Consider the following 15,005-nt stretch of genomic DNA (forward strand, 5'->3'; position numbering starts at 1 on the left):
AAGCACTTGGCTATACATGAAAATGTTAGTAGTTTGATTTTACCCAGAAGCTTCATGTAAGAAAAACTTGAAATCAATAGGGATTACGGCTGAGAAAAACCTATAGGATCATTCTAATATGTCACATGAGGTCACTATTTGTTGAAATTAACCTAAAACCGTAAAGCAGTACTTGTGACTTAATAAGTATGGTTATTTGTAGATAAGATTCAGTATTCAACTATACACATTGTTACTCTTGTTAGGTGTTCTCCAATTGAGTACAAGCCATATCAATCTTATTAACAACAGATCTGAGCCCTATACCAACCTTACAACCTCTGCTATTCTCAAGCCCGTATGTTGTTGTTGTTATTGTTACATGCCCCCAAGTTGGGTGCAACTCATAGCGACCCTATGTACAACAGCTCTAAACTCTGCTCTGTCCTGTGCCATCTTATTGTCTCTGACACACCTACCCCCATTACCCGAGTCACTGAAGCAATCCATCTTTGGATTGGAGGGGGTCTTTATCTCCTGTGTTGTCCCTTCACCCTCCCAAGCATGACGTCCCCCTCCAAGGACTGAACCCACCTTACAACATGTCCAAAGTATGTCAGACGAAGACTCAGAATCCTTGCCTCCAAGGAGCAACCTGGTCTCACCCTCTCTAGAACAAACCTGTTTGTTTTCCTAGAATTTCATGGTATATTCAATTGTCTTCTCCAGCATCACAGCTCAAATGCATCAATTCTCCTATCATCTCTAGTCATACATGTATGTATATGTATGTTTGTGTGATCTATCTATCCAGCTAGCTAGCTATCCATCCTTCTTGGTTTTTGAGATAACCTTAGAACACACCACAAGGGACAAATTGTTAAAATAACCAGTCAAGTCTTCCTCACTTTTACCCTTACACAGAGTTCTTACCTCTCATCTTCATGTATTAGGAAGTGATAGGAAAGTTAAGTAGATGATGTCATATCATTCTTTTTTTCTGATATGCCATGCAGACATTATTGTTACTTTGGGTACAATATTTTTATCCTCATATTATTTTTGAAAATGTAAAAACTATAGATATTTTTAAAATATATAGAGTTAGATGAGTATTTAAAATGCTAGACTATGAAAATCTATATAGGTTTTAATGGAGCTGAGCTGGCCAATGAGACAGTCAGCAAGAATGGTAGTAACAGGCATATTTTATTTTAAACTTACTTTTTGAAAAGTCAAATTCTGATGTGCTATCATGTTAATTTACACTATGAAAGGATTTTCAATTTTTAAAAAACATGCTAGTTTTATGTGATGGATATGAATCAACATGAACTAATATAAATAAAATTGTTTCTGTCTATTAATGCATCTCTGAAATCACCTCAAGTAATTGGTGAGAAGTGTAGGGAACTGTACTGAATGAAAATTTCCGTAGTCATATAATATACAGCTCACTTTGAGGAATGAGCATAGGAAGCGTGTCAAAGTGATGCTTGGTTATCATTAATGGTTGCTAATTTTGCCATGCCCTAGACCTATATGAAGGTCATTCACAGGAGAAATATTATGAAGGTGGAGAAACAAATGAAAGTTTTAGATGAGAGCTTCACATAGAAACTCAAGCTCCCAAAGGCGGGACTTGATTTGTGATTCAGACAGTTTGCACAAGAGCAACTTTACACAATGAATTTGAGGGAGGGATTAGTGGATATGGGGATGTCATATATTTATTCACTTAATGTTGGTTAAAGATGGCCTCTGACTGATGCCTGCAGCCACTGCTTTTGCAGATCCTGAATAAATAAAGGAAATAAATTAATTACTGACATCAGATAGTTCCCAGCTACAGCAGAAAACGCCATAAATGTGTTTCTCTATATATTTCACTATGCAAAGGCAATCAAATGTGTGAATAATAACAAATTATGAATAATGTTGTGAAGAATGAGAATGTCAGAATACTCAACTGTGCTACTGTAGAATTTTTCATAAAATGAGAAATAGTCATTAAAAAAGAACAAGGGACACTATCTGGTTTAAAATTGAGAAAAGTTTACATTAGGATTATATCCATTCAACACACTTATTCAATATGTATTATGAAAAAATAATTCAGGAAGGTGAACTACAGGAAGGAAAACTCAGCATTTAGATTGAATAAAAACTCATTAAAAACCTGTGATATGCTGACATGACCTTGCTTGCTAAAAATGAAGAGGAAAATAACTAACTGTTGAAGACCAAAGACTACAGCCTTCTGTATAGCTTGTTGTTGCTGTTATGTGCCGTCGACTTGCCAGGGCCTCATAACGACCCTATGTACAACAGCCCTAAACTCTGCTCTGTCCTGTGCCAATCTCACTGTCTCTGAAACACCTACCCCCATTACCCCAGTCATTGAATCAATCCATCTCATTGAGGGTTTTCTTCTCCTGAGCTGTCTTTCTACCTTCCCAAATATGACATCCCTCTCTAAGAACTGGTCCACCCTTCCAAGATGTCAAAAGTATGTCAGATGAAGCTTCAGAACCCTTGCCTCCAAGGATCAGCCTGGTTTAACCCTCTCCAGGACCAACCTGTTTGTTCTCTTAGCAGTCCATGGTATATTCAAAACTCTTCTCCAGCACCACAGCTCAAAGGCATCAATTCTTCTTCTATCATCCCTAGTCATTGTCCAGCTTTCTGATGCAAATGATTGCAAAGACCATGGCCTGTATCAGTCACACCTTAGTCTCCACATTGACATCATTGCTCTTCAGTACTCTGGAGAGGTCTCTGAAAGCAGACTTTCCCAATGCAATGCATCTTTTAATTTCCTGGTTGCTGGTGCCAAGAGTGTTGATTGTGGAGCCAAGCAAACTAAAGCTTGCTTACAATCTCAATCTCTTCACCATCCATTACAATGCTGCAAATCAGCCCACCGGTGAGAATCTTTTTCAGCAAGCAGGGTTGTGTCATCTGTATAACACAGATTATTGATGCGTCCTCCTCCAATCCTAATGTCACATTTCCCCTCCTAGAGTCCAGCCTCCTGCTCAATCTGTTCTGAATATAGCTTGAAAAGGTAAAGAGATAGGACACACCCTTTACACATACCCTTCTCAATTTTGAACCATGCCGTATTGCTTTGCTCTGTTCTGGTGACTGCATCCTGGTCCAAGCATAGATTTTGCATAAGCAAAATAAAATGTTCTGGGATTCCTATTCATCTCAGAGTCATCCAGCTTATTGTGTTCCACAGTCAAATGTTTTTGCATAGTCAATGAAACATAGATTCTCTGGGATCCTCTCTTTCAGCCAAGATTCATCTAACATTAGCTACAAAATCCCTAGGACCACGGTCTCTTTTAAATCCAGCCTGCACTTTTGGCAGATTTCTGTTAATGTGCTGTTCCGGTCATTTTTTATTAATCTTCAGCAGAATCTTGCTTGCATGTGTTATCAATGATATTGTTCAATAATTTCCACACCTGTCAGATCACCTTTCTTTGGAATGGGAACAAATAGATCTCTTCTAGTCAGTTGGCCAGGTAGCTGTCTTCCAGATTTCTTGGTACAACTTGGTGAGCACATCCAGGAGAGTATCTGTTGAAATATATCAATTGGTATGTCCTCAATCCCTGGAGCCTTGTTTTTTGCCAATTCTTTCACAGCAGCTTGAACTTCTTCCTTCATCACCACAGGCTCTTGCTCATAGTTGTTTTATGAAATTCTTCTGTGTCCACAAACTCCTTTTGATACAATGATTCTGTATACTCTTTCCATCTTCTTTTAATACTTTCTGGATCATTTAATATTCTGCCCAAAGTGTCCTGAAGTATTGCAACTCCAGGATTGAATTTGTTCTTCACTTCCTTGAGCTTAAGGAATGCTGAGCAAATTTGGCCTCTTTAATTTTCTGACTCCAGCTTTTTGTACATTTCATTATAATAGGCTATAAAGATAATGAATAGATCTGTCTTAGTAAATGTATAGTCAGAATGCTCCTTAGATGTGAAGATTTTTTTGGGTCATTTCATCAAAAGAAATCACTCCTTGGAGATCAACTTTAAAAGAGGAAGGCCCCCAATGTGATGGATTGATAGAGCAGATGCAATGATGAGCTCAAAGACAACAATGATTGTGATGAGAGCACAGGATAATTGTTTCCTTCTATTATACTTAAGTTTGCTATGATTCAAAACCAACTTTAAGGTACCTCACAATGTTGTTGTTATGTGCCATCGAGTAGCTTGAGACTCATAGTGACCCTATGTACAACAGCCCTGAAATCTGCTCTCTCCTGTGCCAACTTTACTGTCTCTGACACACCCACCCTCATTACCTTGGTCATTGTATCAATCCATCTCATCGATGGTCTCCCTCTCTCTCTCCGTCCCTCCACCCTTCCAAGCATGATATCCCTCTCCAAGGACAAGTCCCTCCTTGAAATATGCCAAAGTATGTCAGACGAGGTTTCAGAATTCTTGCCTCCAAGGATCAGGCTGGTTTCACCCTCTTTAGAATGAACCTGTTTGTTCTCCTGGCAGTCCAAGATATATTCAGTTCTTTTCTCCAGCACCACAGATCAAAGGCATTCATTTTTTTCCCTATTATCTCTAGTCATTGTTCAGTTCTCTGACATGTAACACACATTGTGAAGACTATGGCCTGGATCAGGTGTACCTTAGTCTCCAGAGTGATGTTGTTGCTCCTCAGTATTCTGGAGAGATTTTTGACAGCTGACTTTCCCAATACAATTAGTCTCTGATTTCCTTGCTACTAGTACCAAGAGTGTTGATTGTGGAGCCAAGCAAATAAAGCTGTTAACAATCTCAATCTCTTCACCATCCATCATGACACTACCAATAATAGTATCAAAAAATTTTCAAAACAAACATTAGCCCCACCCCCCTTTCCTAGACCCAGATCCTTTTGATTCAATGTTTTGCAAGAGGACCTCAATCCCATTACACATGTTTTAACTTGAGTTTATAGTGAGGATATAGTATAGAAAATCCCCGTCTAAATAAAAAACCTAGCAGAATGAGTAAAGCATTGTTAATAATACACTAAGTAACAGGTATAAACTGCAATAAATAATTGGCCACACTCTTTAAACAAAGGGCCTTGACCTCATCAATATACGAATTGCCCTGAAAAGGGGCTTTATCATCCTGAGCACATGAATAAAATAAAAATGGTCCATTACAAATTTAGTTGTCTGAGAAACAAAAGTTATGCAAAATAATTTGAAAACCAGGTCTAACAAACAGAGAAGATGAATCTCTGACATATCCCTTCTGGAATAAAAAAAATATTTAGAAAAGACAAGTAATTGCTCAACATTTATAGACTCTTTCTGATACAGACTCACTACACAGCTGAGACATAATCAATCTGGACAAAGCCACTTCATTCAGAATGAAGTAATGCTATTTTTCTTCTCCAGGGAGAAAGCCACTGCCACTTCATAGATATCATAACAATATTTAACATTCATTGAATGGGTTCTTTGTGGCAGAACCTGCATCAAGCATTTTATAACTATTATGTCTCATAACTCACAGCCGTCGAGTCAGAACCAATTCATAACTGACCTGGGGTTTGAGAGGCTAAAAATCACACAGAAGGAGACTGTCTATCTTCTTCCTGTGGAGCTGATTGTGGATCCAGCCTGTCTAAGGGGTATTGCCTTTAGGTGAGTAGCACAACTTCTTAAAAACTATTCTACAACTCTTTAGACATTATATCAGCCTTTATAAATTACCTTAAGAAGTAGAAACATTTTAATCCATGCATTAACCAAGGCGCAAAGAAATGTTCAGTTCTTGTCAAAACTTGTTATTGATCAAGTGAATCGGTTTTCAGTCCATACTCTTTAATTGTTGTTTCTATTAGGTACCATTGAGTTTATTTTCAATTCATAGGAAACCTCTGATACAGAACAGAGCTCCCTTGGAGGCTTTTCCTTCTTGATGGGAACCAAGTGTAAGGTCTTTCTATGGAGCTGCTGAAGGGATTTGAATCAAGAGCATTTTGGTGCTTAACTATTGTGCCATTACAAGTCTCTCTTTTCATCCTTATAGTATTCCATTAATCTTTTGCAAGGTAGTTTCCAAGTATGGTGTCTGATTCTTTTACCATTCTCATATTCTATAATCACTAACATGACCAAGAAAACAAGGAAGAAAAGCTACCGAATTAAAGAGAAGAATATGACTTCATGGAAGAAATAATATGAAGCTATGTCTGAGACATACTATTAAAATACTATTATCTAAAAGGAGTTGTGGGGTGGTGCAAACATTTAACAAGTTAAACTAGTAACTAAACAAAAGGTAGGATGCTCCAGTCCCAAGATAGTACTGATGATCTTCATCTGAAAAATCCGCCGCTGAAAACCTCTGGAGTACAGTTCTACTCTGACACTTGTGAGTCAAAACCGACTCCTCAGAAACTAAATCTTGAACAGATTTTGAATAACTGAACCAATATGACAATATCTAATACATGCAAACTATTGGTACAACAGAAATTACAAAGAAAGGCATCTGGTTGAGGGGGAAAAATGGGGACTAAATTCCAATTAAGGTTTTTCTTAGCCATTCATCACAAAGTCATTCTAGGCAGAGGGAGAATCTATTCCAAGTTGCAAATATGTACCCTGTATAAGCTGAGTGAAGATGTCTTGGTGGTATAGTGGTTAAGTGTTATCCACCAACAAAAAGGTCTTCAATTAGAATCCATTAGCCATTCATTCCATGGGAGGAAGAGATGGCAGACTGTTTCCATGAAGATGAAAGGCTTTGGAAAACCTGTGGGTAATTCTCCTCTGTCTTAGCGAGTTACTATGAGTTGAAATTGACCCAAAGGCAGAAAATACAGGATAGTGGCTGCCATCTTCACAATTGTGATGGTTTCTAGAGATTATTTGTGTGAAAGATCCCTGCTTCCTAGCAAAGGTAGGAAGAGCTGCTGTTTTCATGAAAGTCACCTTCATGCTAAGTCTCACATTGCTCACATTTCTGTGATTCGGGGAATCTGTTCCCAAATGTCAGAAACAGTAAAGGGAAGGAAGAAATGAAGCGTTGGGAGAAAGTGGGGAAAAAAATCTTTCAGACAGTCCATAAATAAATGATGACCCTGTTTTGAAATTAGAGGTCATACACAGAAGTGTTGCTTAGCCCTCTGAGCACAGGTGGTGTTTGGCAAATCAAGTTTAAAATTCAACTAGGTAAATAAATAATGAGTAATGGATGGTACTTGGAGTTTCACTCCCACTTCCAAAGTCCTTATGTAAGAACTAAATGTATGAGGATCTGTGCATATTTTGCACTTCTTCTTTAAGAAGCATTTAAGATCCATAACAAAGATTGGATTATTACTGGAACAGTTACCAGATGCAACACATGTGTAATACAGGTCTTCCCTGAAGGGCCAATAAGTCTTCAGGTGCGTTAAAATAAAGGTTAGGAAATAACTGTGCACGTTTAAATGAAGTCTATTCTACAGAATGCTTTTTTGAAGTATTCATCTGACTCCAAGCAGTCACTCATTACCGTCATGATTATAGCCATATCCTCAAATTACTCTTATGCCTGAAGATGACAGTATAATCTACTTAATATTTATATTTTGATTGACCAACTTCATTCTACCAAAAATGTTTTAGAAAAGAAACCTGACATCATTTTTTGAGAATGTAAAACCATTTTTCCCTTCTCAGAAAGCATAAGAGCAAATGCCATGAGACAAATCATGTCACTAAAATTGAAGTGAATACTCTTGGCTGCCAAATGCTGAATGTTTGAGACCTCTTCTGTCTCCACTGAGAAAAGGGAGGTCATTAAGTACCATAAAGATTTTAAATCAAAACAAGCACCAGCCAATTGTAATGGATTTCTTGAACAAGATAATCTCCTCCCATGCAATTTACTGTCTCCCAAAACTCTCTTGAGGGTCAGCTGCATTGGTTCTGACTCAATGGCATACACCACCACTACCACCACCACATATAACTCAATATTAAACTGATAAGAATAGATCCCACATTTGATCTTGGCCAAAAAGGCCTAGAAATGATACAATATAGTCAAGCAAAGCACCTTTTCCTGTGGAAAACATTATCTTATCAGAATTAACTTGTTCATACAAGTCAAATAGTTGATTGCAAACAAATCTTTAACTTACCATGTTCATCAAGTAATATATTGTCAGGCTTCATATCCCTAGGAGAGCAAAAGATAAAGATGAAGTTCATAACAAAACAAACAAATTGTATAAGCAATAGGTAAAAAAAGAATGTGCAAGATTTGAAAATTAGGGTTGAAGCAACATTCTCATTTTCACTCACTATTTCAGTACATTCAGACATCTAACCTTTCTGACAGTTACTATTAATATCTTGACTTTATAGACCAAAATTAGGCCAAAGAGACTAAGGAACTTAATCTATATATGTAGAGCTGGTGAATAAAAGGGCTGGCCCCTGAACTAGATATCTCTTGTTCAAGACCACAGATTTTTTTAAAATTTTCATAAAATCATATCATGTTATTATGTACTGTGAATTGAATATGACTCATAGTAATCCTGTGAACAACAGATCAAAACTCTGTCATGTTCTGTACCGTCCTCATTAACTCTAACATACTTGAGCCCATTCCTGAAATCACTGTGTCAGTGATCTTGTTGATATCCTCAATTATCTCCTCTCTTTTGCTGATCCTCCGAGCATTATGTCCGCTTCCAAGGAATGTTGTTGTTGTTGTTATGTGCCATCAAATCACTTGGAAACATAGTGACCCTATGTACAAGAGCCCTAAATTCTGTTCTATCCTGTGCCAATCTTACTGTCTCCAACACACCTACTCCCACTAGCCCAGTCGCTGAATCAATTCATCTAATCGAGGGTCTTCCTCTCCTGTGCTGCCCCTCTACCCTCCCAAACATGGCATCCCTCTCCAAAGAGTGGTCCCTCCTTGCAACATGCCCAAACTATGTCAGACAAAGCTTCAGTATCCTTGCCTCCAAGGAGCAGCCCAGTTTCACTCTCTCCAGGACAAACCTGTTTGTTCTCCTAGAAGTCCATAATATATTCAACACTCTTCCCCAGCACCACAGCCCTGGTCCTTGTCCAGCTCTCTGACGCATAGCACACAATTGCAAAGATTATGGTCTGGATCAGGCACACCTTAGTCTCCAGCCTGATGTCATTGCTCTTCAATACTTTGGAAAGGTCCCTGAGAGCAGACTTTACCAAAGCAATTTGTCTCTTGGTTTCCTGGCTGCTGGTACCAAGAGTATTGATTATGCAGCCAAGCAAACAAAAGCTGTTAACAATCTCAATCTCTTCACCATCTGTAATGATACTTGGCCAGTGGTGAGAATCTTTGTTGTCTTAAAGTTGACCTTCAATCCATATTGAAGGCTGCAGTCTTTGACCTTCTGCAGCAAGTACTTCAGGTCCTCCTCAGTTTCAGCAAGCAGAGTGGTGTCGTCTGCATAATGCATGTTGTTGATAAATCTTTCTCCAGTCCCGATGCCATATTTCTTCTCATACAACCCAGCCTCTTGGATAATCTGTTCTGCATATAGATTGAAAATTTATGGAGACAAAATACATCCCCGGCAGACACCTTTCCTGATATTGAACTATGCAGTGTTTCCTTGCTCTGTTCTGACGACTGCCTCCTGGTTCAAGTATAGGTTTTGCATTAGCACAATCAAATGTTCTGGGATTCCCATTTTTCTGAGTTAGCCATAGTTTGTTGTGATCCACACAGTCAAAAGCCTTTGCTAGTCAATGAAACACAGACATCCCTCTGATACATTAACTATAATATCCCCAGTACCACAGCCTCTTCTAAACTCAGCCTTCACATCTGGAAGTTCTCTGTTTACGTGTTGCTTCTGTTATTTTTGGATAATTTTCAGCAGAATCTTGCTTGCATGTGATATTAATGATATTGTTCGATAATTTTCACACTCTATTGGGTCACCTTTCTTTGGAATGAGAACAAATACCAATCTCTTTCAGTCAGTTGAATAACCTCTCTTAATAACATGACCAAAGTATACAAGATAGAGCTTTGAAATATTTGCCTCCAAGGAACAATCTGGCTGTACTGTCTCCAAGACATATCTGTTTGCTCTTCTTGTAGTCCACGGGATACTTAGTACTCTTGTCCAATATAACAACTCAAAGGCATCAATTCTTTGTCTGTCATTCTTATTCATTTTACAGATCTAAGATGCATACCAAATGATTCAAAAGACCATAGCCTGAATCAGACATCCTTCCTCTTCAGTAATTTGGAGAGGTCCCTGACAGCAGACTTTCTCAATGCAATACTTTTTCTCATCTCCTGAATGATAGTACTAAGGGTATTGATTGTGGATCTATGTAAGATGAAATTGTTGTCAATTTCAGTCTTTTCTCTATCTGCCGTGATGTTGCTGATAAATCTAGTGGTAAAAATTTTGTGTTTTTTAAGTTCATATGTAATTCATATTGAAGATTGTGGTCTTTGATTTTCTGCAGCAAGCACTTCAAGTCCTCCTCACTTGCAGCAAGTACATTTGTGTCTGCATAACAGAGGTTATTGATGAGTCTTCCTCCAACCCTGATGCCACATTCTTCTTCATAAAATCCAGATTCTCTAATTGTTTACTTAGCATACAGATTGAACTGGCATGAGAAAAAGATACAATCCTGACATACACTTTAAAAAAAATTTTAAATCATGCAGTATTACCTTGTTTTGTTCAGACAACAGCTTCTTGGTGTAAGTATAGGTTTCACTTTCATGAGAAAACTATACCTAGACAAAGAAGCTGTAGAATCAGACTGGATGTTTAAACTGTATTAAAATTGTAATAATAGTTGTGGTTGTTATCTATCTCTTGAGTCAGCTCCAACCCATGGTGACTCTGTATGTACAGAAAAGGGTTGTTATATTAACTTAGTACATAGTGGACTTTGCGAATCAAAAGACTGTGCCTTTTGGGTGTTTTCAACCTAGCAGTGGTTCATCTGCAGAAAGACAAGCTGTCTCATCCCATTAAGTTTGTTATTGTTGTTGTTGATGGCTGTTGAATCGAGCAGGACCCATAAGAGACCCCATGAACAAAAGGCCTGTAGCCTTTCTGTAACTACCGTCATTTATCATCGAGTTCATAGAGTTTCCAAGGCATGTTGTTTAGGAAATGGATACCACTCCTGCTTCCCAACCTGCCTTAAACTGCGAGTTCCACCAAACACTGTCCAGCATGGGTAACCAATATGGCATTTGACACCATATGGCACAAGGTTCAGTACCACAGCAACCCCAGGTTACCTCAGTATAGCATATTGACAGAATAGTGTTGTACCACTTAGAAGAATGTTTTTCTAAAATACAATAACAATTGAATTTTAAATACAAAGGCCCTCACTGAGGTCTTGTTGACTCGAAACATGAGGCTTAAGTAAAAAAACAACCAGTATAGAATGCTTCTGTTGTTATATGCCATTGAGTTACCTGTGATGTACAGCGATCCTATGTACAACAGCTCTGTACCCTTCCCTGTTCTGAGCCAGTCTCATTAATTCCAACACACAAACCGCCATTTTCCTTGATACTGTATCAATTCATCTCATCCGGGGTCTTTCTCTCCCTTTTCTTCCTGCTCTTCCACCCTTCCAAGCATGATGTCCTTCTTTAAGGACTAGTCTTTCCTGGCCATATGCCCAAAGTATGTGAGAAAAAGCTTCAAAATCCTAGCCTCCAAGGAGAAATTTGGTTTCAACCTCTCCAAGACAGACTTATTTGTTTTCTTGGTGGTCCATGGTATGTTCAGGACTCTTTTCCAGCACAAAAATTTAAAGGTATCGAATCTTCTTCTGTAATCCTTAGTCAATGTTCAACTCTCTCAAGCATAACAAGTCTCTGAGAAGACCACAGCCTGGATTGGGTGCACCTTAGTCTCTAGATTGATATCATTACTTTTCAGTACTCTGGAGAGGTCCATGACAGCAGATTTTACAAAAGGACCCAAGGGTGGAGGGAATACTTGGTTTATCATAGTCAATAGTATTTGTTGGGTATGTGTTTAAAATTCCATAGTGATGGGCTAAGAATATGGCTTGCCTAGAGGCTCCTATGCAGTAGTTCTACCCTAGAAGGCGATTCCTCGCATCCTGATAAGGGCCACGTAAGGAAAGTTTTGGGGTTTATGTTGGTCTATGTCTGGTTTGTGTTACTGGATTTTTTTTCCTCCACAGGTGGGGGTCAGCCAGCAGGCTCTTGCCTGTTTTAACCAACAAGAACCCAGGAGGGAATACTTGGTTTATCATAGTCAATAGCATTTGTTGGGTGTATCTTTAAATTTCCATAGGGCCCTCTGGCCTGTGGCCCTCAGGCCAAATTTATTAATGTTAGGATAAACATTCTTTAAGTGGTACAGCGGTCCTTTGTCTATTTGCTGTACTGAATAACTTGTAATTGCTATGATGCTAAACACTGTGCCATAGTTGCATCAAATATTATAATGATTACTTATCATGTTAACTTTATTATAAAGAAATGATGTTAATTATAGAACAGAGTTTAGGGTTTTTGTCCATCAGGTTGCTGTGAGTTGTATTTGACTTGATGACACTTAATCACTGCTAAGTGAGTTTAGTGCTATATTTTAGAGAAACAGTCTTCTACTTTGTACATCATTCTTTGTCAGTTAGCTGTACTTAGGTAACCTGAGTTTGCTGTGATGCTGATACTTGTGCCACTGGGGTGTCAAATGCCATAATGGTTTCCAATGTTGTCAGTGTTTGGTTGAGCTTCAGTTGTGAAACAGGTTTGGAAGCAGAAGTGGCGTTCACTTCCTAAACCACATGCCTCTGGAAACTCTATGAACTTGGAGAAATGACGATAGTTATAGAAAGACATTAGGTCTTGTGTTCATGGAGTTGCTATGAGTTGTGTTTGACTCAACAGCAATCAATAACAACTACATACATAATAAGCATACCTCATTTTATTGCACTTTGCATTGATAGAGAGATCTGGTTGTCTAATGAGTTGGCATTGTGCTGCCAACCAGAGACAGGAGGGTCCAATCCACCAGCAACTATGTGGGAGGAAGATGGGCAATTGTTTACAGCCTTTGAAAACCTTCTGGCAGGTCAGTTATGAATCAGTTCCAATCCAATGGAAAGGAAATTGAGGTTTTTTAGTTTTCCATAAATTGATAAGATCGCTAAGGTCAAAGAAAAGAAAAATCCTACCCTTTTCCAAAGAAGGAGTAGTATGATGGTGAACACTGGAGAAATGGCCTGTAGGATTTTCAAAGTTCTTCTGAAAGGAATATTATAAGTACCATTTTTCACTCAGAAAACAGTACTGTGGTTGTAAAACAGCCCTCACTTCTCTCTTGGATTTTTACTGTACTTCCCCAATGAGCCTTTAATACTCTTCAACCTAAATTCACAGAGCCATTAAGGACGTAATTCTGAAATAGGTTTCAGGAACACATTGTCAGCCCTGCAAAATGGCTTTTTTTTGTCACCAGAATAAAGTGACCTCCTCTTTGATAAGTTTGTCAAGGTCCTCTTTTCTTAAAACTATAGATGAGTAATCAAGCAAGTGCCATGTGACAGGCAGATGTAAGGATAATCTCATAAATTTTGAGTGCTTTCTTACTTAGTCACGTTGTTAAGAAGCGTTATGTGCTACCGAGTTGACTACAATTCATAGGGACCCTATAAACAATAGCTCTGAACTCTGTCCTATTTTGAGCTAATCTCATTGTCTTTGACACACTTACCCCCATTGCCACACTCACTGCGTCAATCCATTTAATTCAGGGTCTTCCTCTCCTGCACTGACCCTCCACCCTACTAAGCATAATATCCTTCTCCAAAGACTAGTCCCTCCTGGTAACCTCTCAAAGTATGTGAAATTGAGCTTCAAAATCCTTGACTCCAAGGAAAAAACTGGCTTCATCCTCTTCAGGACAGATCTTTTTGTCCTCTTGATGATCCATGGTATGTTCAATACTCTCCTCCAGTACCACAACTCAAAGGTATTAATTGATTCTTCTTCTATCATCTTTGTTTATTATCCATCTCTTAGATATATACCAAGTAACTGAGAATATCATGGCTTAGATCAGGACAACCTTGGTCTCTAAACTGTCCTTATTACTCCTTAGGTCTCTTGAGAGGTCCTTGAGAACAGACTTTCCCATAGTAACTCATCTTTTTATGTCATGACTGCAAAGAATAGACCAAGAGCATACTGTAGGCTGGGCAAATCACAGGACTAACCAGGCCAGTGAACATGTTTGGAGACAGGCCAGAGAGGTCAACAGCGGCAGCCACCAGGAGGCCCAGAGCACCACAATCACTGCATAGGAGAAAGCGTTAACAAGTGGACAGAAGTGATTGGAGAAGCTGATCCATCATATCAGGGGTTAGTTCAGGTTTCGCTTAGCAGCCACTCCCGAAGGAAGGAGGGGCAGTGGGGGGTGGGGAGCGGAAGGTGGGAGATTGAATGCAGGCAGCTGGGGGTAGAAGTGCCAGTGTGGGGAGAGGTGCTGTCAGGCGGGGCAGGCAGGGCATGAGACCACTGAATTGATATTATGGGAAAGTGTCTTTTGTCCATTCTTTTGGGTAAGATGGTTATTTGTCAGATATTATACTAAAGCTGAGCTTCCAAATTAAGACAGACTAGAAAGAAGTATTGGTCATTCACTTCCAAATCAAAAGGCCTTCAAAAACCCAGTGAATAATAAAATACACTTAGATTAGTAGATACAACACTGGGCACTAAACCTTCATACTGGGAAACACAAATGAAGAGGAAAAGTTGCAAATGTTGTTGTTGTTGTTATGTGTCGTTGAGTAGCCTGCGACTCATAGCAACCCTATGTACAACAGCCCTAAAGTCTGCTCTGTCCTGTACCAATCGCACTGTCTCCGACACTCCCATCCCAATTATCCCAGTCACTGAATCAATCCACCTCATAGAGGGCCTTCCTCTCCTGCGCCGTCCCTCCAC

At 39.0% G+C, this 15,005-nt stretch overlaps 1 protein-coding gene across 1 annotated transcript in view; it reads right to left on the minus strand.

Moving 5' to 3' along the window:
* The window catches only part of STK32A (serine/threonine kinase 32A), a 252,339-nt gene that overhangs the window by 100,548 nt on the left and 136,786 nt on the right, over positions 1-15,005 (minus strand). Inside the window, exon 4 of the mRNA XM_006893734.1 lies at positions 8,155-8,192. Coding sequence (XP_006893796.1) covers positions 8,155-8,192 — 38 coding nt within the window. The remainder of the gene's footprint in view (positions 1-8,154; positions 8,193-15,005) is intronic.

This window comes from Elephantulus edwardii, unplaced genomic scaffold, assembly GCF_000299155.1.
Source record: "Elephantulus edwardii isolate Elephantulus edwardi_28Jun2011 unplaced genomic scaffold, EleEdw1.0 scaffold00130, whole genome shotgun sequence".
NCBI classification, from domain to species: Eukaryota; Metazoa; Chordata; class Mammalia; order Macroscelidea; family Macroscelididae; genus Elephantulus; species Elephantulus edwardii.